The 23255-nt window shown below is 36.3% G+C and overlaps 1 protein-coding gene across 1 annotated transcript in view; it reads right to left on the reverse strand.

Annotated features, from left to right (window-relative positions):
• DDX10 (DEAD-box helicase 10) overlaps window positions 1–20580 on the reverse strand; it is a 245600-nt gene extending 225020 nt beyond the window's left edge. The window contains exons 1-3 of the mRNA XM_074304323.1: window positions 20213–20580; window positions 2179–2239; window positions 182–312 (exon numbers count right to left, since the gene is read on the reverse strand). Of these exons, the coding sequence (XP_074160424.1) occupies window positions 182–312; window positions 2179–2239; window positions 20213–20458 (438 nt within the window). The 5' untranslated portion in view covers window positions 20459–20580. The remainder of the gene's footprint in view (window positions 1–181; window positions 313–2178; window positions 2240–20212) is intronic.
• Window positions 20581–23255: the final 2675 nt, after the last annotated feature.

Raw genomic sequence — 23255 nt, forward strand, 5'->3', positions numbered from 1 at the left:
AAAATGAAGGAACAGGGAAGGGAGGAAGAAGGTATTCCACACCAACTCTTAAAGAATTAATATAAACAGAAGTTCATCCATTTTTTTTTTTTTAAAGCTCATCAACTGATTCTACTTCATTTGTTAAACAACACACACTTCTGGTCCATAAGCCAAATAATTATGACAAAAAAATACTTACAGGGACAAGAAAAGCCAAAGTTTTGCCTGATCCTGTCTTTGCAGCTCCAAGCACATCTTTACCCTGTAAAGCAAGGCCAATCGTTTGTCTCTGTATCTCAGTCACCATCCGATACTGTGCTTCCTGCAAGCCTGAAATGTTACAGAAAATAAGTGTTGACATGTTTTAAGAAAAACTGTTACAACTTAGAAAAGTACCAAGAGCTTTTCTGAAATAAAATGCAGTTAGATTTTAACCATTCAAAGGCTCCTCCTGATTTCTCTTTACTCCTTTATTGCCTTTCAATCCCTCACAAAAAAAAGGAATTAGTCACCTTTTCTGAGTCATAAACCCCCCTTGACAATCTGGTGAAGCCTTTTTCAGAATATTTTAAAATACATATAATAAAATATTTAAGATTACAAAGGCAGGGATGCAGAAATTATAATCAATTTTCTTTAAAGTTTACTGAGAAGGTAATTCCAACAGACTTGTGATGGAAGGAGCCATCCACATGCAGAGAGAGCACTATGGAAAATGAATGGATTATAGCACAGTATTTTTGTTGTTGTTGTTTGCTTCTTTTTTTTTTCTTTATCATGTTGTTTTCCATTTTGACCTGATTTTTCTTGCACAGCATGACAAATAAGGAAATATGTTTAGAAGAATTACACGTTTAACCTATATTGGATTGCTTACTGTCTAGGGAAGGGGGGAAGGGAGAAGGGAGAAGGGAGAAAAATTTGGAACACAATGTTTTGCAAAGGTGAATGTTGAAAACTATCTTTGCATGTATTTGAAAAAATAAAAAGCTATTATTTTAAAAAAAATAAAATAAAGGAAGAAATATTATAGGACCTCAGATTAACCATTCTTCCCCCTCTATACCTATTCTGGTTCTTGAAATGTAAAGACAAAATGGAAAGTGACCCTTGCCTCAAAATGGTGAGATGCTACAACAGAAGAGTCCAGTGTACAATCAAAAAGATGCTATCTTCTTGAGAGGACCAGAAATGATGTATAAATGTATATATAAATGTATAAATTTTTTTTCTCTTGAAGGTGACTTATTGGCTGGTTTCTCCCTCCCTCCCCCCCCCCCCTCTCTCTCCTTCTCCGTCTCCTTCTCTCTCTAAGGCAACTGGTGTTAAGTGACTTGCTCAGAGTCACACAGCTAGTGAATGTTATAGTAGTTATAAGTGTCTGAAGTTCAGATCCTTCTGACTTCAGGGCCACTGCTCTATCCATTATATCATCTAGCTGCCCTTACAGCAGCTAGTTTCTCAGGGAGGGATGTAGAAGAGGCAAGAATGAGAGATAGACACGGGGAACAGCTTATCTAGACATAGAAGGTAGAATATCATCTTAAAGGAACCTCATATAGGCCAGATTAGCTGAATCACAGATTCATGAAGGAAAAAATCATGAATAAACCTGGAAATAATAGGAGCCAGATTGCCAAGGACATTGTTGCTTTAAAAAAAAAAAAAAAAAGTTCAGTGATTCCATATTAAAAACCTCTGCTCTTGGAAGAATAAAGAGAAGTAAGAATTAAAACTAGTTTTAAGTCAGATAATTTTAATTTCTCAACAGCAGTTTCTTGGGATAGAGAGTGTGATTAAATGTGCAACTTGTTGGTAGCAATGAGATTGTAGGATTAATCCCAATATTACCTCTGGCCTATGAACAAATATAATAATCACAACACCACTAAGAATAAACAAACATAGATGGATAACATTTATAAATATGTTCAGGCACATTTACAAAGTCATTACATATTAACTCATTTGATTCTCCCAATAACTCTGTAAAGTAGATGCTACTATTTTTTCATTTTAACAGATAAGAAAACTAAAGTACATAGAAGTGACTTGTCCATAGTCACATAGCTAATGAGTATCTGAGGCAGAATTTGAACTTCTGACTTCAGGTTCATTACTTTACCCACTGAACAACATTGTTAAATATATTTAACGAATTCCCTCAATCTGCCCAACCTCAATCCACATACCTACCTTTCAATGTTTTTTTGGACAAAGGAAAATCAGAAAATCGCATGATTTCATTTACATTTATCTGGAAGAAAAAGAAAGTTATTATTTATTAACATGAAAAAAAAAGATGCTATTACCCAGTCTTCTCTACCCTCTCTCCTGTCATCACCAAGGACTTCAAAATTGATGTTGGTGAGCTTTGCTATTCTGATCTCAGAGATCTCAAATGTCAACAACCACACACTTTGATCCACTTCACCCAAACCCCAGCATGGTCACACTTTAAAGCTCATTCCACAGAATTGTACATTTGCTATGATTCTGAATTCAAGTCCTCTTTTCTGACCACAATCTTTAAATCTAATTTACCTTTCCAATTCCTTAGCACTATAAAACCTACAGTTGAATCTTCTTTATTCTCTTAAGTCTTTCCCTCATTCTTTTCTTCTTCTTTCCCCCTTCCTTTACCTCCATGCCAGGGCTAGGACCACAAGAAGCTATATAATTAGTCTCAAAGCCCTGCCCTCAAAATCCTGTAGGTCCACAATCCTTGATAATCTGTCCTTCTCCAAGCCATAGAGTACTGTGAAAGACTTCAAAATACTAACTGATGCACTGACCAATCACAACTTCAAAAAATTGATAAGGCATGCTTCCCACCTCTTAACAGAAAAGTGATGGATTAGAATTGCAGCAAAACATATCCATACATGAGCAACATGAATTTGCTTTGTTTGGCAATATGTATTTGTTACAAAGAAAGTTTTATTTAGTGGAGGTAGAGTTATACAAAAGAGAGAATGATGAGAAAGGGACCTGTATGTGCCAAAATGTTTGTGGCAGCTCTTTTCGTAGTGGCTAGAAACTGGAAGATGAATGGATGTCCATCAATTGGAGAATGGTTGGGTAAATTATGATATATAATGTTATGGAATATTATTGTTCTGTAAGAAATGACCAACAGGAGAACTACAGAGAGGCATGGAGAGACTTACATGAACTGATGCTGAGTGAAATGAGCAGAACCAGAAGATCATTATACACTTCAACAACTATACTGTACGAAGATGTATGCTGATGGAAGTGGATATCTTCAACATAAAGAAGATCCAATTCACTTCCAGTTGATCAATGATGGAAAGAAACAGCTACACCCAGAGAAAGAACACTGGGAATTGAATGTAAACTATTAGCACTACTGTCTTTCTACCTAGGTTACTTATACCTTTGGAATCCAATTCTTAACATGCAATAAGAAAATTGGATTTATACACATATATTGTACCTAGGTTATACTGTAACACATTTAATATGCATGGGATTGCCTGTTATCTAGAGGAGGGAGCAGAGGGAGGGAGGGGAAAATTTGGAAAAATGAATAAAAAGGATGTTATTAAAAAATAAAAAATAAAAATAAATTCTCTGCACCAAAAAAAAAAAAAAAAAAAAAAAAAGAAAGAAAGAAAAGAAAAGAGAGAAGGGATTCAAGAAAAAAAAAGAATCAGTGAAATAATGTAAAATACATAGAAATAAACAGAAAGAACTATAAAACATTTGACCTAGACAATGCACTGTTGGTATTATCTGGTACTATCATGTTAAAGTGTGTGTGTGTGTGTGTGTGTGTGTGTGTGTGTGTGTGTGTGTGTGTGTGTGTGTGTAAACAAGCTAATCATAATAAAATTAGTTCAAACTCTGTTTTTCTTTGTATATGAAACTATTCATATTTATTAAGTTCTTCTTTAGTTTTTGTTTGTTTGCTTGTTTTTGACACAGCAATTGGAGTTAAGTGGCTTGCCCAGGGTCAGGAAGCTAATAAGTATTAAGTGTCTTGAGGCTAGATTTGAACTCAAAATCCTCCTCACTTCAGACCCAGTGCTCCATCCATTGTCCCATCTAGCTGCTTCCATATTTAAGTTCTTAAGAAATTTAAAAAAAAAAAAGGGGGGGGGAGTGGAATGTAAAATAATCCTAGAAAGGTAGGACCAGACTTTAAATAAGCAATTTGTGCTTTAATCGAGGGGAAACTGGGAATCACTGAAGATTCTGGAGAAAATAAGACATCAGACTTTTACTCTAGGAAGATATGTTTGGCATCTGTGTGGATATTAGCCACCCTTCTTTGCTACACATCCTATTAAAATAGAGCAAAAAACAAATGCTAATTGACTAATACAAGCTCTATATTTAAATGTCCCAAATTGTCTTAACCTAAAGGATCTCAATCTACACTTCTAAACCAAATTCTTCAAAAAGCAGTTAGCTCAAAGAACATCTAAAATGTAAACAACACTAAATAATCAAAACAGTCACTGGAAGATGCTCATCCTAAAACTTCTAAAAAGAAACTCTGCATGGTGAATAAAAAGTCTTGAGTCTCCATAGGACAATTAGTTGTTTAACATTTTCTCAGGGGGCGGAGCCAAGATGGCAGAGAAGATGCACGAGAATTTGTAAGCTCCCTTCTTCCCTCATTACCAATTAGTTAAATCAGTCTCAAAAATAACGCTGGACTGATAGAAACCACAAGGACTGGAAGCACAATGTACCAGCTGAAGAGATGGAGTTTCAACAGAAAAGGTCAGTTCCAAGGGGAGGAAGAAAAAAGGCCAGCACACACAGGGTGAGGTGCTAGCACACTGTGATGATCAGGCTGGGAAGAACTCTGGGATCAGAGAAGCCACTGAGATAGAGGAATCTGGAACAGGCTGATAGCTATTCTCTGCTTATAAAACAGCAGTTCAGAAGAGAAATCAAGCCACTTTAAAATATAAAGCTAGATCCTAGAACCACCCCAATCCGGAAGTGACCTAACAGATCTCGGCACAGCTGTGCAGCCGCTTTCTGCTGTCCCAGGCTTCACCTTGGGGTAGTTAAGAGCCTGAACAGTGGGGACACAGCCCCAGGCAGCCTCTAATCCACATAGTCATTGGCTTGGCTGGAGGCAGTGGAACTGGAGCAGCCACGGAATTCCCAAAGAAGGGGAACTCCCAGAGAAGCGGAACCTTTTAAGTAGGAACCTCGGTTTCTGGGCAGACACTTCCAGTTTGAGCGCAGGGGCTTTTCACTTCAGCTACTGATATCCACGCCCCACGGGACACATTGGCTGGGCTTTTTGTCGCCTTTACTGTTCAGTCTTAAACCTCAGGGAAGTCGCTAGGACACACAGAGGGATCCTTCACTGGGCAACCCTCACAGTGCAGCCGTACTAATCACCTCTGAGGCACTTCCAGGGAGGGGGAGGGGAACTCTCTCCCAGAGCTATCTCTTAGCTCATGCACAGGAGCCACTGCATCCATCCAGTCTGGGAGGAAGCTGGTAAAGAAATAAATAAATAAACTTCTTATCCCAAGGGCAGACCCCAAAAGATTTTAAACAATGAGTAAAAAGCTGAAAAGAACTATTGATACCTTCTACACAGAGAAAGAAATGGTATCCAACCCCGAGGAAGTTAACAGCAGAGAGTCAGCAGATAACAGCCTAAAGGGGAACGATACCTGCCTTCCATCACATAACTCTCTCCTATGAAGAGACTATTAAAAAGTTAAGAGAGTTTGAAGAAAAATGGGAAAAGAAAAGAGAAGCTATGATAGAGAATAACAACGTCCTGAAATTTGAGTTGGAAAAAATAAAGAATTCCCAGGAGATTCAGGGAAACAAAATTTGTGAATTAGAAAAGGTTTTAAAAAAATTACAGGAAAGTAGGATTTCTGAATTGGAAAAGATAAAAAAGTCTCAAGAAAGTAGGATTTCTGAATTGGAAAAAGAAAATAACTCTCTAAAAAAAAAAATTAGGGAACTGGAAAAAATTCAATAGAGCAAAATAATTCATTTAAAAACGAAATTGGGTATATACAAAAAAAAACTAAAAAAATGTGAATGAAGAAAATAACTCATTAAAAATCAGGATGGAACAAATAGAAATGAATGATTCATTGAGAACCCAAGAATCAGTCAAACAAAACAAAAAAAAAATGAAAAGCTGGAGAATAACGTCAAATACTTACTGGGAAAATTTACAGACCTAGAAAACAGATCTAGGAGAGATAATCTGAGGATCATTGGACTTCCCGAAAACTATGACCAAAAAAAGAGCCTAGATTCTATTTTACAGGAAATCATCAAAGAGAACTGTCGGGAGATAATAGAAACAGAAAGGAAAATAGGCATTGAAAGAATTCATCGAACACCTTCTGAAAAAGACCCTAAAAAAAGAACTCCACGGAATATTGTGGCTAAGCTGCAGAACTACCAAACAAAGGGAAAAATACTGCAAGCAGCTAGAAAAAAGCAATTCTAATAGCAAGGTGCCACAATAAGGGTCACTCAAGATCTGGCTGCCTCCACATTAAAAGATATTCCGAAAGGCAAAAGATCAAGGATTGCAACCAAGAATAAACTATCCAGCTAAGTTTAGCATTTACTTCCATGGAAGAAGATGGTCATTTAATGAAACAGAGGAATTCCATTTGTTTCTAAGAAAAAAACCAGACAAACAAAAAATTTGATCTACATCCACAAGACTGAAGAGAAACAGAAAAAGGTAAAAAGAACTCTTGAGAACTGTATCTCTGTTATGGATATATAGAAAGTCCGCTTTGGATAATTTGATTTTAATGATATAAAAAAAAGGGGGGAGTAGTAAAGGGAAGGGGGTGGTATCAGAAAAAGGGGAAGGAGTGATAAAAAGAAGGAAACTACATCCCAGGAAGAGGCATAGAAAAATATGCCACATCTGAGGGAATTTAGAGAGGGGGTGAAACATTGTATGAATCTTACTCTCATCAGAGTAGGCTCAAAAGAGTAAATAATTGACATATTTGTTTTTCAGAGAATTCTCTCTCACCTCATTAAAAGGGGGGAGAAGAAAAGGGAAAAGGAAAAAAGGAATAAGGGAAGGGTACAAGAAAAGGGAAGGGATTTAGAAGGAGGGGGGAAGGATACTAAAAAGGGAAGGCTGTGTGTCACAAGTGGAGACTATAAATTAAATATTGGGGAAGGGGTTCGGGGGGTCAAGGGAAAAAAGCAATAAAGATAAACTGGAACCTTTCCCAGTAAGATCAGGAGTGAAACAAAGTTGCCCACTATCACCATTACTATTCAATATTGTATTAGAAATGCTAGCCTCGGCAATAAGAGTCGAGAAAGAGATTAAAGGAATAAGAGTAGGTAATGAGGAAACCAAATTATCACTCTTTGCTGATGATGTGATGGTATATTTAGAAAACCCCAGAGATTCTAATGAAAAGTTATTAGAAATAATTCACAACTTTAGCAAAGTTGCTGGATACAAAATAAATCCACATAAATCCTCAGCATTTTTATATATCACCAACAAAATGCAACAGCAAGAGATACAAAGAGAAATTCCATTCCAAACAAATGTTGAGAGTATAAAATATTTGGGAATCCATTTACCAAAGAAAAGTCAGGAATTATATGAGCAAAATTACAAAACACTTGCCACAAAAATAAAGTCAGATTTAAATAATTGGAAAGACATTCAGTGCTCTTGGATAGGCGGAGCGAATATAATAAAGATGACAATACTCCCCAAACTAATCTATTTATTTAGTGCTATACCAATCAGACTCCCAAAAAACTATTTTAATGATACCTAGAAAAAATAACAACAAAATTCATATGGAAGAATAAAAGGTCGAGAATTTCAAGGGAACTAATGAAAAAAAGTCAGATGAAAGTGGTCTAGGTGTACCTGATCTAAAGCTATATTATATAGCAGCAGTCACCAAAACCATTTGGTATTGGCTAAGAAATAGACCGGTTGATCAGTGGAACAGATTAGGTACAAAGGGCAAAAAAGGGTACATCTATAGCAATCTAGTCTTTGACAAACCCAAAGATACCAACATTAGGGATAAAAATTCATTATTTGAAAAAAAAACTGTTGGGAAACCTGGAAATTAATATGGTAGAAATTATATATGGATCCACACTTAACATCATATACCAAGATAAGATCAAAATGGGTCCATGATTTAGGCATAAAGAATGAGATCATAAATAGATTAGAGGAACAGAGAATAGTCTACCTTTCAGACCTGTGGAGGAGGAAGGAATTTATGACCAGAGGAGAACTAGAGATCATTATTGATCACAAAATAGAAGATTTTGATTACATCAAACTAAAAAGTTTCTATACAAACAATACTAATGCAAACAAGATTAGAAGGGAAGTAACAAATTGGGAAAATATTTTTACAGTTAAAGGTTCTGATAAAGGTCTCATTTCCAAAAAATATAGAGAACTGACCCTAATTTATAAGAAATCAAACCATTCTCCAATTGATAAATGGTCAAAGGATATGAACAGACAATTCTCAGATGATGAAATTGAAATTATATCCACTCATATGAAAGTGTTCCAAATCACCACTGATCAGAGAAATGCAAATTAAGACAACTCTGAGATACCACTACACACTTGTCAAATTGGCTAAAATGACAGGAACAAATAATGATGAATGCTGGAGGAAATGTGGGAAAACTGGGACACTAATACATTGTTGGTGGAGCTGTGAAAGAATCCAGCCATTCTGGAGAGCAATTTGGAACTATGCCCAAAAAGTTATCAAACTGTGCATACCCTTCGATCCAGCAGTGCTACTACTGGGCTTATATCCCAATGAAATACTAAAGAGGGGAAAGGGACCTGTGTGTGCCAAATTGTTTGTGGCAGCTCTTTTTGTAGTGACTAGAAACTGGAAGATGAATGGATGTCCATCAATTGGAGAATGGTTGGGTAAATTATGGTATATGAAGGCTATGGAATATTATTGCTCTGTAAGAAATGACCAGCAGGACAAATACAGAGAGGTTTGGAGAGACTTACATCAACTGATGCTGAGTGAAACGAACAGAACCAAAAGATCGCTGTACACTTCAACAACAATGCTGTATAAAGATATATTCTGATGGAAGTGGATATCTTCAACATAAAGAAGATCCAACTCACTTCCAGTTGATCAATGATGGACAGAAACAACTACACCCAGAGAAGGAACACTGGGAAGTGAATGTAAATTGTTCACATTACTGTCTATCTACCCAGGCAGGTTACTTATACCTTCAGAATCTAATACTTAACGTGCAACAAGAAAATTGGATTTACACACATATATTGTATCTAGGTTATACTGTAACACATGTAAAATGTATGGGATTGCCTGTCATCTAGGGGAGGGAATAGAGGGAGGGAGGGGATAATTTGGAAAAATGAATACAAGGGATAATGTTATTAAAATATAAAAAAATTACTCATGCATATATACTGTCAAAAAAAATTTTATAATTATAAAATTAAAAAAATTTAATTTAATTTAATTTAATTTAAAAAAAATTTTCTCATATGCCAAGTCAAAATTTTCCATAAGTGAAAATCTAAACTCCTAATTACTTCAGGAACAGCATATATTCATATATACAAATACATACCACTTTTAATTCTATTTTCTCATATGTAAAATGATGGGATTAGAATATAGTTCTTCCAGTCCTTTGCAGAAAGTTCTAAAAAAAAAATTTTTTTATTATAAAAAAAAAAAATCTTTATTCTATGTCCCTTTAGCAGTTCCACATTCAATTTTTTTTTTTTTTTTACCATTTTACATATTTCATATTGCTTTGTATTCCTAAATCTATTCCCAGGTGCTGCCTCCCACAAAAGAATATAAAACTTTCAAGGGCAGTCTTTTTTCCTCTAAATCTCTGTGCCCAAAGAAATTCTTCTTCACTAATTTCAACTTCACCTTCTTCCCATTTTTCCTAGACATGTAAGATGTTCTGGTGAGTATAATTTACCTTAAAAATGCTAGCCCAAAGAGAAATCATAATCACACTAATGATTTATGAACCTTTAATTAAAAGTAAAGTCAATTTACAGAAATGAGTGACATTCATTGCTCAAGAAATTTTCATTTTGCAGTTTTGAAGACTACAATGAGAAATATTCAATTTGTACTCTCAAAAATAAACTAAAATCATTTAACAGATTTTTTTTGCATTAATTTGGAAATGTAAAGCAAGACATCTTTCCTATTCTTTGGAATGACAATAACTAATATTTCATTTTCCCTTAAACTTTAATTTATCAAATATTCATTATTAATGTTTTTTAGTAACATAAACTCAATTTCCTGCATCTATTGCAAGTTGAGAAGCAGATGCTAAAGGCAAAGGAAGTTTCTTAGATCTGGAATGTGCTTGTCAAACTTTTTATAATTCACAAAGGAGGGAAAAGTTACATTTGTTGGATTTATTAATTACACTTGAGACTTTTCATTTTCACGTCATATTCTTCAAAATTCTCAATGTAAGGCAAAATGGATTTAGCCCTCTGCCTCTACATATTAAAAGCATAACACATTTCATGTTCTTTTAATCCCTAAAATTCATTCTAAGGAACAAATGCTGGGGAAGAAGGAAAATGGGCACAAGGGTAGGAAATGAATCTCTAATATTTTATTCAAAAATTATTGTAGCTCTAACAAGAAGCCCAATTATAGAATAAGCTCTCAGAATATTAAAAGTGATATGTAATTGTTGGATTACTGCATTTTGCCATTTTCAACAAATAATAGTTTGGTTTTTGTTTTTTGTTTTTTTTTAGAAAATTTGCCTTTTCCTCAATTAAACAGCCAAACTGGAGCCTACCTCCCAAACACCAAGAAAAACAATACAAGTAGACAAACACATACCACATCTCTTCCCTGAGTATGTCAGCCTCCTGCAGAGAGAAAATATAGTTCTTTCAAGGAGCCAAATGCACAATGAAATTGTTCAACTACTGTATTGTCAACCATGACCTTTGAGTGTAATACAGGTCTATTTGTTCTTTTTTTTTTTTTTTTTTTTTTTTTTTTTTTTTAAAGGAAACAAATGTCAAGGAGAGGAAAACTAAGTTTTCAACACTGGTTTTCAAAGCAAATTGCAAAGGGCTTGTGGAAACCACAAAAAATAGATGCTTTAGTTCCCCCCACAGGGAGGTTATCATTCTTTTCTTTCCCAACTTCCTCCCAACAACTCTCTTTTATGAGAAAAGCCACCACTGCTAAGGGATAGACCAAATTTAGGACAAGAAGATGTGAGAACAATGAATCTACAAAGATTGTAAGATATGTATTTCAAGTTTGCCTATTTCTATATGGGTATTAAATTTTAATCTTCATCCTATGCACTGCTATTTCACACAATTGTGTTACTCCTACCAGTACCATTATTTGATTCTCATATTGTACTTCTTCACTTACTATTCCTTCATTTTAACTGCTCCCATTTCTCCACTTTAATTGCTTACATCTCAACTCTAATATAAAAAGAAAAACAGACTCCAAATATTGTAAGACCAGAAAAAAAAAAAATGTGCATTTCAACTTCTAAATTTCTTATCCATAGTTTCAAAAAACATTAACACTTCATCCATTCTGGGATAGCCCATCTACAACCCCATACATACACTGAAATTATCTCACTCTACTGATCAGTAGTCAAACAACTGAATTAATATGCCTAAAGCATCTCCTATGTGCCAGACTGTGTGTTAAAACCTAGGAATACAAAGACAAAAATAAAGGGGCCCATATACTATTATGGGCAAATGCAAAAATTAAATGGAAAATACACCCAAGGTACTAGGGGAAAAAGAAGGTATCTAACAAATGAAAAGATCAAGAAAGGCTTGAGGTAGGAAGTAGATCTTGACCTAAACTTTAAAGGAAGCTAGAGATTATAAATGGGGGAAGGAAAAAAAAAGTGCATCCATGCATGGAAAGGGCAGCCTGTGCTAAGGCTACATACAAATCTATCTCTTAAAACTTTGGTTTCCTTTAAGGCTCAACTCAAGTGCTATCTTATATATGAAATTTCTGAAAACTCCAATTCTACTGCCTTTCCCCTCACCAAATTATCTTTATTTTGATTACTGTTTATATGTATTTTTTATACATTTTGCTTAAACTTACAAATATGTTGCCTTCTCCAAAAGAAAGTACATCCCTTTAGGGGAAGAAGAAATTTCATATTTGCCTTTGTACTTTGTAGCATATTGCATAGTTCTTGATAGAGTTCTAATAAATACCTGCTGATCAGCTGAAAGGAGACAAGAGACAGAATGTCATGTATGAGAATACCAAATAGGAAAGTATGAATTGAACAGAGAGTGTATGGAATAATGTGTATATAATAAACCTGGAGTATGAAGTACACTTGAGAAGTTTGCAGGTTATCCAAGAGGTAGAAGGGAACCACTGAAGCTCTCTGAGGAGGAAAGTTATGTGGTCAGAACTATACTTCAGGAATGTCACATTGGTATGTGTAAAGGACAGATCAGAAAGGAGAATGGACTTGAGTGAGGGAAACCAAAGAGCTTATTTTAATAAAATAGTCAAGCAGCAATAATGGGACTGAACAAGGAAAGGGGCCATGTCAATAAAAAGAAAGGGGTAGATGCAAGAAGTGTGGAGGTAATTTGACAACTAATTAGATGGGTTAGGTGAGGAAGAGTGAAAAGTTGAAAGTGATTCGGAGGTGAACTTAGATAACCAGAAGGAGGATTTGGGAGAGAGAAGACTTTTTGCTTTAATAGGATCAATCCGAGATACCTGTGGAGCAACCATATCAAAGTGTTCAACAGGCAGAGTGATGCAGAACTGAAGATTAGGAGACAAACAAGGGTTAGATATATAAACATGAGAATCAGTGACACAGTGATCACTGAACCCATGGGAAATGATGAGATTATCAAGAGAGAGGGTATAAAAAGGGCGCAGGACAGTTTTATGGAACACCTACAGTTAGTGGGCATAGAGATGGACCAGCAGAAAAAATGAAGGAATCATTTGAGAGATAAGAATTTATCAATGAAGACATGATTATTACAAAACCATGTGCCAACCACTGTACTAAACACTAGGGATATAAGACAAAAGTGAAACAGGTCCTGAACTTAAGAAGTTTAAATGTGGGAAATAATGTGCATGTTTGGGTATATGTATGTGTACACACATATCATACACTGTGACTGTAGCTGGTCCTGAAGATTCTGTCCTAAGTCCTCTTCTTTTTTCTGTTTATTCCCCGTCACTTGGTGATTTAATCCCCAAACTCCCACAGATTTAATTACTATGATGATTCTCAAATTACCCATCCTACAAGCCTCCAATCTCTAAATGCCTTTTAGATATCTCAAACTGAATGTCTAGTAGACAACTTAAACTCAATATGTGCAAAACATTATCTTATGATCTTTTCTCCTAAACACTCCCTACCTTCCTCTCTTCCCTATTACAAGGAAGAACAATACCATCCTCCTTCCAAACCTTCAGGCTCACAATCTAATAGATATCCTCGACTCTTATCCTCCATATTCAATCTGTTGCTGAGGCCTGTCAATCTGACTTTTGCAAGCAGGCCATTGATAAGAAAAAAGTCTTCACATATACCAAACTATTAATAGTAGCATTTTTTATGACAACCAAGAATTGGAAACAAAGAAGACACCTATGGAATGGGAACTGGCTAAACAAATTGTGGTACTTGAATGTAATAGAATATTACTGAGCAGTAAAAAATGATGTATACAGAAAGATATGGAAAGATCTACATTAACCAATATAGTGAAATAGAGCCAAGAAGGCAGTATTCAAAATGGCTACAAAAATATTGGAAGGAACAAATAATTTAAAAGATCAAAAATGAATGTTGAAAAATTTTAAATAAAGATGTCTTGAAAGAAAAAATACAAGATCTTCCTTACCTCCACCCCTTTGTACAAGTGTTATATATTGCACATTTACAGATGTGTTCAATGTGTTGATGTTATGCAGATTTTTCCTTCTTTTTCCTTTTTTGTCTTTAAAAATACTATTTGTAAGACTATATAAAAAAATAATAAAATGTATCATTAAAACTATTCTATGTTTCAACAGAAACTAGGAATTTCAAGAGATGAAAGACAACTGTCACATAGGCAGAGTTACAAGATGATGTGTTTGAAGAATATCAAAGAGATCAGTATGGCTGGATGCTAGAATGCATTGAGGGAGGTAATGCATCAGAAAGGCTGGAAAAATGAAAACCCAGTTAAAGAAGAATCAATAGCCAGATTGTCAATTACTTGAAAAATGAGTATGTAAGAAAGAAAAGGAGGGTGGACAATTTTCTAATAATTTGACTGAAAAGAAGAGCTATAAAATGATAGTTTGAGGAGATGGCAGGGTCAAGTAAAAAGTTTTTAAGGATAAAGGTGACCTGTACATGTTTGTAAATAGTAAGACAAACTGTTGCTTTCTCTCCTAAAGCAAATATGCCACCCTTACAACCTAAATAAATCACCTTAAACAAAATATAAACTCTATCTTCCTTTTCTCAAAAATCTGTTTTAAAAATATTATTTGCTTTCAAGAATGGATTAGGAAAAACAATATTTTCCTATGTGAGTTAATCCCAGACCAAAACAATTTTAGTAAATGAACAATCAAAAGCACTTTGAAAATTTCCAAAAGCTATATTATTTTATTTGACCCTCACAACAACTCATTAATAAATAAACCATATAAACAGAAAATGTATATTTATATAAAGGATATTGTGATATATAAATATACATGGGGAGGGAAATTAAACCAACAAATATACAGGAAAACCAGAAATCAAAACCAATGGTATTTTAGAAGGCAGTATACACATCAAGAATAGTTTAAATTACAAGTCAATATCTCCTATGCCTCAGTTTCCTCATCTGTAAAATAGGGATAATCATACTTGCATTATCTATCTCAGACTGTGTGGTGGAAAAGCATTTGTGTGTTACATAAATGCAAGTTGATAGATTTAGAGATGAAAGATTCCTAGAAGTCTAGCCCAACACCACCATTTCACAGATGAGGAAAAACGAGGCCCAGCAAATTCTGTTAAGTGATAAATCACAGAAATGGTAAAAAAGCAGAGTTAGGATTTGTATTCACATTCTCTCATTCCAAATCCAAAACTCTTAATATGTAACATAGTGTTTAACAAAAAGTGGCTAGAGAACAATGAAGAAATTGAAGGATAGCAATTGTCAGTTTAAACTTTCCAAACAGTTTCACTTTTAATTTAATTTGCATGTCAATTGTCCATATTTTTCTTTCTGTTTTCTTTATGTTGGATTTTATAAGAAAAAGTAATTTGATATGTAATGGGGTAGCATAAAGAGGCTAATTATAACCTCTACTATGCAAGCAGTGTGATGAGCCATCAAAAAAGCTAATGCCACCTTAAATGCAACAAAAGAAATCTAATGTCCAAGAAAAGATCATAGTTGTAAATATGCAACAACAACAACAAAAGTCAAAGAGAATAGTAGGGATCTTCTAAATGACCAGGAATGCTAGGAAGGAATGCCAGCTTAATTGTCACTCTCATTAGTTCTACCAGCCTAAGCAAAACGAATAGACATCTTGGGGTTTTAAAGAAAAGAGGATTCTAGAATCATACTTAGCATGGCAAAATGCTCACACTATAAGAACACATACATGGAAGTAGAAGACAACCTGAATCTCCTACAAAAAAAGCAGATTCATTCAACTCAGGACATAAGCTCACAAATAACAGAAAGATTGGTTATCATACTTTTTCTTTCATTTTTCTCCAAAACATGTTTAACTCCCTGCCACACACTTCGTAGGAATGTTATGAATCCATTTTATAACATGTAAAATATTTTGAAAATCATATATTCCAAGGATTTGCAATTATATCAGTGTATGCAATCACAGGCCATACATACCTTTGTGAGTTGCTAAAAGAAATTCAATACCTAATGGCCATTTTCTGGTAATGCAATTATGGCATAAACTAGATGAGTCAAACAACACAGGCAACATGAGGACCACGTTGTAGTCTTTAATATAACCCAAACCAGACTAAAATGTAATAGGGAATATTTAACAATAAACAAAAATACAATAAAATATAAATAATAGTACATTTTAAAACTAAGTCAATATGCAGTGCAGGAGGATCCTTATATACAGATTAGTAACCCCCATTTTTATTTGAAATTACTGATATAAACCATAGTGTTACATCATATTACTATTCACCTAAAGCATGCTTGTTGACTTTCTAATTTCTGACATTAGCATTAGCATCTTCTCATTAATTATATTCACAATATAATTATATTCACAATATAATCATCTGAATCTTGTCTTTCCCTTGACACCAAACAAGTAACCAAGTCCTATTCCATCTTAAAATCTCTCTCCTAAATCCATTCCTTTGTTTCCACTGATAGCATTCCAACCCATCCTCTACACAAAATTCCCTGCCAACAACACAGTTTTAGGCCCTCATTGGGTCATCTCATCAATTACTTCCTAGTTGGTAGTCTCCCTCTTTCCAACCCATCCTATTTAATACTACCAAATTAAGATTACTAATACATAGGTTCAATCATGTCACCCCACTGCTGAAATGAGAATAAAGTTCAAATCTATTGACATTCAAGGTTCTAATCTACCTCATTTAGCTTGCACATTATACTACTACTGACTATATATTCTATAATCCAGGCAAGGAAAACTTAATTTCCATTTTCCCTGAACATGTCCCTAGCTTTCCCACATCCATACCTGTGCTCACCTATATCTAGGTAATTCTCAGTCTCACAAGGTCAAAATCAGTTTTCAAGGCCTAGCTCAAAAACCTGCCCCCCTCCAGGAATACTTTTCTGATCCCCTTTCATTAAGAACTGCTTTTTTCCTCATATAAATGTTTATCTTTAACACATATTTATCAATCATTTATCATTACTCTCTCTTCCATATGATACAACTTCCTATTGGACTTTTCAAACCGAATATTCCAGAGATATCCCTAATTCAACAAGTCAAAAAAAAAAAAAAAAAAAAAAAAACCCAAAAACCTAATTATCTTTTCCCCAAACCTTCCTTTTTCCCAAACTTTCTGTCAAAAGCAACACCATACTTCTAGTTTAAGTTCATAACCTCAGCTTTATCCTCAATTCCTCACTCTTCCTTATCCTCCATGTCAAAGCTAGCCAGCTAGCATTTAACTCTACAACAAATCTGAACCCTTTTCTCTACCCACATAGCTACATTAACTTAATTCAGATCCTTATCATTTCTCACCTAGACTACTGCAATGGCCTCCAAATTAAATCTCCTTGCCACAAGTCTCTCTCTCTCTTACACCACTCTATCCTTTATATGGTTGCCAAATTGATTTTCCTTAAGAGGAATGTGGCCCAGTTAGTTACTTATTCATTAAGTTACCATGATTTACTGGTGTTTGGTTTTTTCAGCCCCTTACAACTTGGCTCCATCTTAACTTTCCAACCTCTTGTTTCATAATTCCTTGTACTCTAAGATCCAACTAAACTAGCCTTCTCACTGTTTTTCATTAATAAGTCACTCTGTCACTACATTATCCTGTCCTCCAGGAATGAAATATATTCCTTCCTTATCTCCAACTTCATATAATTTCTTACCTCAAAACTAAGTTCATGTACCATTTTCTATAAGATCCCCTAATTATCCTGTATTAAACTCTATTTTATTCATTTTGGATATAAGTATATTTACACACACATTATATATATATATATATATATATATATATATATATATATATATATATGTATATATACATACATACAGAGAGAGAGAGAGAGTGTCAGACAGAGAAAAACTTCCCTGATCCAATGTAAGAGCTTTGAGAAAAGGTAATGTTTTATTTTCTATATTTGTATTTCCAGTGCCTAGCACTGTATATGGTATTAAAAAGATGCTTCAGAAATACTCATTGATTGAATGTTTAAATGAATAACTGCCTATATTCTTTTAGGATACAATTGCCATCATTTCTCATTTTCCTGTGCTATGTCTTTCTGTGAGAAACAACCATTAATCTAGTGAATGTTTATAAAAATACATAATACTTCAATAAGATCAACAATACATATTCATTAATCGCCTATCATGCAATCAGTACTATCTGTATTTTATACAAATAGTCAGAGACCACTATCCAGTATTACCTACAGAATACAAAATCTATTCTTATGGCATTCTACAATAGATATCTATAAGAACTCATGACATTCTATCTAATTTCTAAACAATTAAGAAACCCAATTCTAAACTAAACTAAAAGCTTATTAATTATCATTTGGTCAAGATAGGCAAAATTTGTTTTTTTCAACTAGTGACAAAGAATGGAAATGGACAGAAACAAAGCACTCAAAAAGACATCAGCAGATAGAATGTGGCAGAGAGAACACAGATGCTGAGAACAATACACTTCCTGTACAGCTCTACAATACTTTACTACCAACTGAAATAGCTACTGCTCTTTCCTTGACAATTTTAACCCAACAGCTTTTGGGCTGCTGTTAAATAGGGTTCTTTAAAGAAAAAATATGTCAAGCTGAAAAGAAATTTTTCCCTAACACCAGGATCATTGCTATACATTAAATTCTTTTAAATTTAGTTGAAGAATTTGTCAATATTCCATTGTATTCCTGCTTTACTTCCAGAATTTATAATCCTCACACTGAATCGTTTCCAACATCTTAATTTCTCCTGTATTGACTTCTTCCAGCTTCCTTGTACCTCCACTCTCACCTTAGCTTCTCCCTTTGATTACCAAGTCTTATCTCCCCAAGGAAAGGTACATTCCCAAACTGCCACCCACACCCCAAACCTCAACTTCTCCAGGACTAAGCCAGATCTTTGTCCTAACACCACACTCTGTCTCTTCTGCTCTAGTTTATCTCCAGGCCACAAACTGCTTCTCAGTTTCTTTCACACACCTCAATTCCATCCTCTTCTTTATTCTTACTAAGAACAGGGGCAGGGAGAATTATTTGCTTTATTTTCCTCCAATTGGATGCTTAAAATCACAGTTTGTCCACAGAAAGCACTTCCTAAATTTTGAATGGTGAATTTAAGAATCTAAAAGCATAACTCATCAGTATTCCAACCACAACAAATATTTTCTCACGGACAAATGATTCTGTTTGATGCACAAATACACATCAAAGTCACTATATCACTTGAGAGAGTCAAAGTGTGTCCAATGTTACTCTTAGATTACCAAGTTTACTAGGATGGCGTTTCCAGAATGGCTACCCTTAAGACTTATTTTCTGGAAAGATCAAAAAAGATCAAGAAACGCCTCTACATAAAGAAACATCAGTAGTCCCTTGTCTCCAGGGGTCTTTCTCGTCTAAACCCCTACCTCAGGGTAGATGAGGGCTAGCCCCCTGCCCCGACTCCCTGGAGTCCGGCTACAATCCACAGCCCCACCTCTCCAGGACATCCTCAGTCCTTTCCCATCTTTGTCCTCTCAGGGAAGAACCTCGTCAAGACACTCTGTCCCCCCCTTCAAGTCTTGTCAGGACACTCTTGCCCCCCCCTTCATCTCTTGTCAGGACACTCGCTCCCCCCCTTCAAGTCTTGTCAGGACACGCCCCCCCTTCATCTCTTGTCAGGACACTCGCTCCCCCCCTTCAAGTCTTGTCAGGACACTCTCGCCCCCCCTTCATCTCTTGTCAGGACACTCGATCCCCCCCCCCCTTCAAGTCTTGTCAGGACACTCTCGCCCCCCCTTCATCTCTTGTCAGGACACTCGATCCCCCCCCCCTTCAAGTCTTGTCAGGACACTCTCGCCCCCCCTTCATCTCTTGTCAGGACACTCGATCCCCCCCCCTTCAAGTCTTGTCAGGACACTCGCTCCCCCCCTTCAAGTCTTGTCAGGACACGCCCCCCCTTCATCTCTTGTCAGGACACTCGCTCCCCCCCTTCAAGTCTTGTCAGGACACTCTCGCCCCCCCCCTTCATCTCTTGTCAGGACACTCGCTCCTCCCCCTTCAAGTCTTATAAGGACATCATCGCTCCCACCCCCCCTTCATGTTAAGTCGGAGTGTGGGCGCGGGCCCCGCCACGCCCCTCCCCTCAGTTCTCGTCCCTCCCCGTGGCTCCCGTCTTCCCGCTTCCCCTCCCCGCGCATCATCCCCGATCCCGGCCTTTACCTTCCCGTACTCCGTGGTCAGGCGGCCGATGGTCTCCCGCTCCACCTGCCACTCGGGCCTCTTGAGCTGCTTCCTCAGCTCCTTCATCTTTCTCTTTTTGCGGATATGTCTCTTCTTCCATCGCTCGAAATTCAGCACCGGGTCGGTGCGAGCTCTGGACTCCTTGTCTCTCCGAGCCTTAGCTTTCTTGTCCCTCCGGCTCTCGGGATCGGAGTCGCCCCGGCCGCTTGAAGCCGGCTTGCCCATTGCGGCGGAGAAGATCACACCTCCCTCTCTCCAGACCTGAGGTAGCTCAGCTGAACAGGAGAAGCATGGAGCTCAGGAGAAACACGCGCAGGCGCGCCCTAAGCAGCAGCTCTCGGCGTTTCCAAACCCGGGCACGTACAGATGACGACACCGGAGAGCAAGGGAGCAATTGGTGCTTTCGGTTCTCCAGCAGCAGGAAAAGGAGAGTAGAAGATGCGGAAGGGGAGGGGCTTATCCAACCTCTATGAGGGGCTTTTAAATGCACGCGTGCGCAATCTGTACTTTGATTAGCGAATTTTACTCCCTCAGAATCTGACCATAACATGAATAGACTGTGCCTCCCTGTACATTTATTTTAGTGGTTCGATAGCTTTTTAAAGGACCCATTGATACTTTCAAGATTATTGAGAATCATAAAGAGCTTTAATTTATGTCGGTTATTTTCTGTAGCTATTTACCATATTCAAAAGTAAAACTAATATTTAAAACACAAATGTATTAGTTAATTTAAAATAACAGAATAACAGGTCCATTCCATGTAAACATAGTTCTTATGGAAAACAATGAATTTCAAAAAAAAATCAGTAATAAGATGGAAATACTTTTTTAAAAATCTCTCATGTCTAGTTTGATAGAAGATCGCTTGATTCTCATTTCTGCCTCTGCATTCAGTCCATTGTCAGGTTTTGTTTTAAGTACATGACGAAAAATCCAGACACACTGACACGTGGTTGGTAAAAGGAGGGATACTTTAATAGGCAATTTATGTCTTACTATCATTTTAAAATAATTTTCACTTTCCAGACCTGCAGGATGCTCTTAAGCTGCCCTAGGGCTCTTTAGAGGACCAGCAGCCTATTTTATAAACTCTATGGCATAACTTAGCAAATGGCACCCAGCCTTTCTTCTGAAGATCTTGCGTGTCTGAGAATTCACTAATCAGTTCAATTGAAACATTTAGTTCAGGGCCTGTTTAATTCCACCTGATATGGCCAAACAAGCACTTACTCCCCCTCCCATCCCCCAATCTGCCCTCCCCTCCCCCAATCTCCCCTCCCTTCTCTCAAACACACACCTCCCCCTTATTCCTTACTTCCAAATATTTGAAAGTAAAATTTTCTATTCAGCTCTGATATTTTCAATAAGAATATTTGAAAGTCTTCTATTTCACTGATTATTAATTTTTCCCTTGAAGGATTATACTTCATGTTGCTAGGTGGGTGATTCTTAGTGTTAATCCTAGCTCCTACGAACAGCCCTCTTATCCTTTAAAGCAGAAACTGCAAGGGGGCAGCTAGGTGGCGCAGTGGATAGAGCACCAGCCTTGAATTCAGGAGGACCTGAGTTCAAATCTAGTTTCAGACACTTAACGTTTCCAAGCTGTGTGACCCTGGGCAAGTCACTTAACCACTGGCCTCAAGGGGGGGGAAAAGAAAGCCTTACTTCACGATACATTGTTTCTTTCTGGATGTTTGTAATATTTTCTCCTTGACCTAGAACTCTGAAATTTGGCTACAATATTGCTGAGAGTTTTATTTTGGGATCTCTTTCAGGAGATGAGGGGTGAATGCTTTCACTTTTTATTTTGCCTTCTCATTCTAGAATATCAGGGCAATTTCCCTTGATAATTTCTTGAAATTTAATTTCCAGGGTCTTTTTTTTTTGATCATGGCTTTTAGGTAGTTCGATATTTTAAAAATTATCTCTTCTGGATCTATTTCCCAGATTCATTGTTTTTCCATGAGATATTTCACACTGTCCTCTATTTTTTTATTCTTTTGGTTTGTTTTGTTTCTTGTTTCTCAAATAGTCATTAGCTTCCATTTGCTCAATTCTAATTTTTAAGGAATCATTTTCTTCAGTAAGCTTTTGTAACTCCTTTTCCTTTTGGCAAGTTTTATTTTTTTAAGGAGCTTTTTTCTTCAATGAATTTTTATGCCTCTTTTTCCATTTGATCAATTCTGCTTTCTAAGGCATTCTTCTCTTCATTGATTTTTTGCACCATTTTTACCATTTGATCTAGTCTGTTTTTTAAGGTGTTATTCTCTTCAGTAATTTTTTGTGCCTTCTTTACCAAGTTGTTGACTCATTTTTCATTATTTTCTTCCAACATTCTCATTTCTTTTCTTAATTTTTACTCTACCTCTTTTATTTGATTTTCAAAATACTTTTTAAACTGCTCTAAAACCTGAGATCAATTCATATTTTTCTTGGAGGCTTGGGATGTAGCTGCTCTGTCTTTGCTACATTCTTCTGAGGGTATATTTTGCTCTTTCTTGTCACCATAGTAACATTCTATGGTCAGCCTTTTTTTCTGTTGTTTGTTCATTTCCTCAGCCTATTACTCTTTTTAAATATAGTGCTCCTCCTGGGCAGAAGGTGCATTATTCCAAGATTCAAGGATGCTACTTTCAGTTACTTCTAGGGATCTATAAGTTTTCAGTTCTTCCAAAGTGTTATGATCTCAGGAGAGATGTTTATTCCTCTCCTGTGAGTGACCACAAGCGCTTTGTTCTGCCCTTGAACTAGGAGGAGGTTCCCTACTCCATTGTGGCTATAAGTGTTAATGCTTCTCCTTGCCCTGGGTCTACAACTCAGATTCAAGTATGGGCAAAGCAACAAAGTCTTGCCTCAATGCTTACAAAGCAAACGCTGTAATCTCCATCTGATCAGTTATTCAACCCTCACCTCCATCTCTGGGCTGCTACTGCTGCTTTTTCAGTGGCTTCCCAAGTCTACTCCTCATTTGCTTGAATCTGGGACTGTGCTTCTGTGTTCTGCACTGGACTGTGCTCTA

Source organism: Sminthopsis crassicaudata, chromosome 3, assembly GCF_048593235.1.
Source record: "Sminthopsis crassicaudata isolate SCR6 chromosome 3, ASM4859323v1, whole genome shotgun sequence".
Taxonomy (NCBI): domain Eukaryota; kingdom Metazoa; phylum Chordata; class Mammalia; order Dasyuromorphia; family Dasyuridae; genus Sminthopsis; species Sminthopsis crassicaudata.